The following is a 3,041-nucleotide window of genomic DNA, read 5'->3' on the forward strand; positions in this document are numbered from 1 at the left end:
GGGATTAATGGATCTTACACATTTATACACATACATACGTACACACCATAGATATTCTGTTATTAGTTGCTGCTTGTGTGCCTTAGTATTTGGAGTTTGTATGTTTGTATTAGTTTTATGTATATACTAATATATGAGATTTATTCAATAGGCAATGATTTTCACATTTTTATGAGCAAGTTTCATATTACAATTTTGTTGCTTACCTTTGCACTTGACATTTAGTGAACTGTATTTTCTTTTTATTTCATTTATTGTTTACATGTGTATATTTATGTATTAATGTACTTGTGTCACAAATCCCTGTAGTTCGGTACCATCGGGGAAGAGCTAACGATATGACTAATTCCTTATCATTAGAACCAGTTCCAGCCCGATTACTCACAATGTTATTTAACTAACGATTTTTACATTGCAATGTCCTACGAGTGTAATCGAGCGGTGCGACGCTGCATTACCAGTCATTGGTGAAATGACCAGTTCCAAAATCGTAAGTGAATCGCTAATACAGAATCGCTAGCGTTTTCATTAATTCAAAATGGCTAGTGATTTGACTGATTCCAAATCGTTAGTGATTTCGTTAATTCGAAATTACAGGTGGTTTGACTAATTCAAAATCGTTAGCGATTTCATTAATTCTAATTCGCTAGCGATTCTACTGGTTCAATTATACAAATAAAAGAAGTTTTATGAAATTCAAAGCAATAGATTTATTAAATTCAGTTATACATATGTATTTTTTAATTTATTTTCTTACTTAGTAGTTTTAAAATATGTACTATCTTACATTATATTGTTATTTATTAATCATTTATTTTCTTTATTTACTAAATGATTTTTTTTATTACGCGTTTTTTTTGACGCTGAAGGGCTTGGCGCAGTTGATTCTCTGGCGATCCAGCGTCTATCCCGGTAGGAATGGACTCTAAAATAATTAAAATATATTTGTTATTAACTGTTTTAATTAAAAAGCTTGTCCTGTTCTTACCAATAAGGGCGTCGAAAAAATTTGTAAAGCCTTTGAACGAATCTTTGCCCAACACTCCATCAATATTGTACTGCATGGCCAATTCGTCTGTTATAATATTCTTCAGGTTTTTCACCACTCCAGAACCCTGGAGAATTTGAGTCATACATTTGATCTGCAAGAAAGTAAAGGGTTGAAACGGTAAAAATAAAAAAAAAAATCGAAATTTACTGAAACGTATTTTAAATAAGGAAATCGAAAGAAAAAATATTACTTACGTAGTTCTTCTTTCCGCGAACTTCTATATTTTCATTAATTCGGCCCAAATCTGTTTTGTTTTTAATTGGAAATTCTCTCATTATCGATGAGTCGTCGGTGCGTTCTTTCAGAAGCTGTTGAATGAGGACTTTCTGCTGCGCTACTTCTTCTAGGAGCACTTGGTACTGTGCAGAAATTTGGCTCATTTTTCTTTCCATCAGTTCTAGAAATAAAAAATGTATATGAATGAAAAGAGGAATATACTTGTTGGCAGCTTATACTTTACCTTCGAAGAAAGCCTTTAAAGCTTCCTTATCTTCGCATTTACATGCCTTTTCTGTATATACTTGATTGTAGCAAGTCTTTTTAATTCGTTTTGGGTTCGGTCTCCTACCTACAATTTTCTTAGCTACCTTCAATTGTTTTTATTTTTTATTATTATAACTTCTTTATTATTATTATTTGTTTTATTTCACTTGCAAAATTTTTTAACGTTAATATTATATTGATTGATTATTATGGTATTAATGTATACCTTATAAATTACTTTACACTTCACTTTTTTATTTTTTTATTCGACTTTAATTTTTTCACTAACAACACTAAAATAAATTATTTTTACTTAAGGAATGTCTGTTCTTTATTAACCTTTTTCGACTACTCTTCAACTACAATTGACTCTCAAGATCTAAACAATTTAGTGTAAAAATGACAACGGCAGACTGAGCGATCGATCGAACTACAATTCCTGCGAATTTCTGAAGGAATAGTACGGGACACTAAATTTCTGTTGAATTTTGATCTGCTCGCACATTGTTGTTATTGCAATTTCATATACGCATTGAGTTTCGCTTTGTAGGGGTGGGTTTTTTTCAGATTCGATGCCTCGTTGCAATACAAATCATTAGCGAAAAGACTAACTAGCGGTAGTGCATGAAATCGCTAGTAGAATTCGCGCTCTGGTAATCGCTTGACACCAGCCGAACTACAGGGATATAATTTTCTATATATAATTCTATCTTAAAAAATAAAGTGTCTTTTCATATATTTATGAACAACTACTCTTTGTAGCTTTAACCAGATAGAATATCGATTTATTAGGTTGTCGATGAATTTATTTTAGGTTTTTGATGTCATTAGTGTTGTTGCTGTGTTGATATCTGCAACTGTTGGCCATTGGTTTTCCGACAATGCTAGCCATTTGGGCCCATACCACTAAATATCCATGCCTAGTAATTTGGGAAATGATATACCTCTTGACGCCGAATCAGCAGGATTATCTTTTGTGCTTACGCGTCTCCAGGTTACTTGTGGTACAAGTTTTGAGATTTCTTCTACTCGATTTCTAACAAACTTATCTTTGTTTTTGATTGTGTCAATCCAGCCCAGGGTTATATTAGAATCGCTCCATGCATAAACTTTATGACTTCTTGTGATGATTTTATTTATTAATTTCGCCAGCAAATGAGTTACACAAAGTTCTAGTTTAGGTAATGTTTTCCGATTTTTAAGCGGATTAACTTTTGTTTTTGCAATTAACAGCTTTACGGAATTGCCAATTTTGACATAAATGACTGCAGCATACGCCTTTCCGGAAGCATCACCAAATCCATGAGTTTCAACCTCGGATTGCAAATGTGTTTCTACCCATCGTGGGATACGCACGTTTTTCAAATATTTTATATTTTCTAGGAAGACCGACCATTCTCATTGAAGACTTTCTGATAGCTGCTGTTGAAGAATCTGGCAACCACGAATGGCCATAGTTTTCCCCTTACAACAACAACATTTTTCGGTTACGTTTAAAATTTTTGTA

The 3,041-nt window shown here is 32.8% G+C and overlaps 1 protein-coding gene across 1 annotated transcript; it reads right to left on the bottom strand.

Annotated features, from left to right (window-relative positions):
* Positions 1–807: 807 nt before the first annotated feature.
* LOC120773064 lies at positions 808–1,610 on the bottom strand. The gene is made up of 4 exons (XM_040102002.1): positions 1,512–1,610; positions 1,246–1,448; positions 989–1,142; positions 808–925 (listed from the first exon to the last, which is right to left on the bottom strand). The coding sequence occupies exons 2-4, from the start codon at positions 1,441–1,443 to the stop codon at positions 828–830; spliced, it is 450 nt and encodes a 149-aa protein (XP_039957936.1). The 5' UTR covers positions 1,444–1,448; positions 1,512–1,610; the 3' UTR covers positions 808–827.
* Positions 1,611–3,041: the final 1,431 nt, after the last annotated feature.

The sequence above is a fragment of the Bactrocera tryoni genome, chromosome 3 (assembly GCF_016617805.1).
Source record: "Bactrocera tryoni isolate S06 chromosome 3, CSIRO_BtryS06_freeze2, whole genome shotgun sequence".
Taxonomy (NCBI): domain Eukaryota; kingdom Metazoa; phylum Arthropoda; class Insecta; order Diptera; family Tephritidae; genus Bactrocera; species Bactrocera tryoni.

Excerpts from the sequence above, each read along its gene's own strand:
- LOC120773064 (XM_040102002.1), bottom strand. The coding sequence starts at position 1,443 with ATGGAAAGAAAAATGAGCCAAATTTCTGCACAGTACCAAGTGCTCCTA. Across the intron at positions 1,143-1,245 it reads TTCGCGGAAAGAAGAACTAC|ATCAAATGTATGACTCAAAT; the intron begins GTAAGTAATATT and ends ACTTTCTTGCAG. Across the intron at positions 926-988 it reads TTTTTTCGACGCCCTTATTG|AGTCCATTCCTACCGGGATA; the intron begins GTAAGAACAGGA and ends TAATTATTTTAG.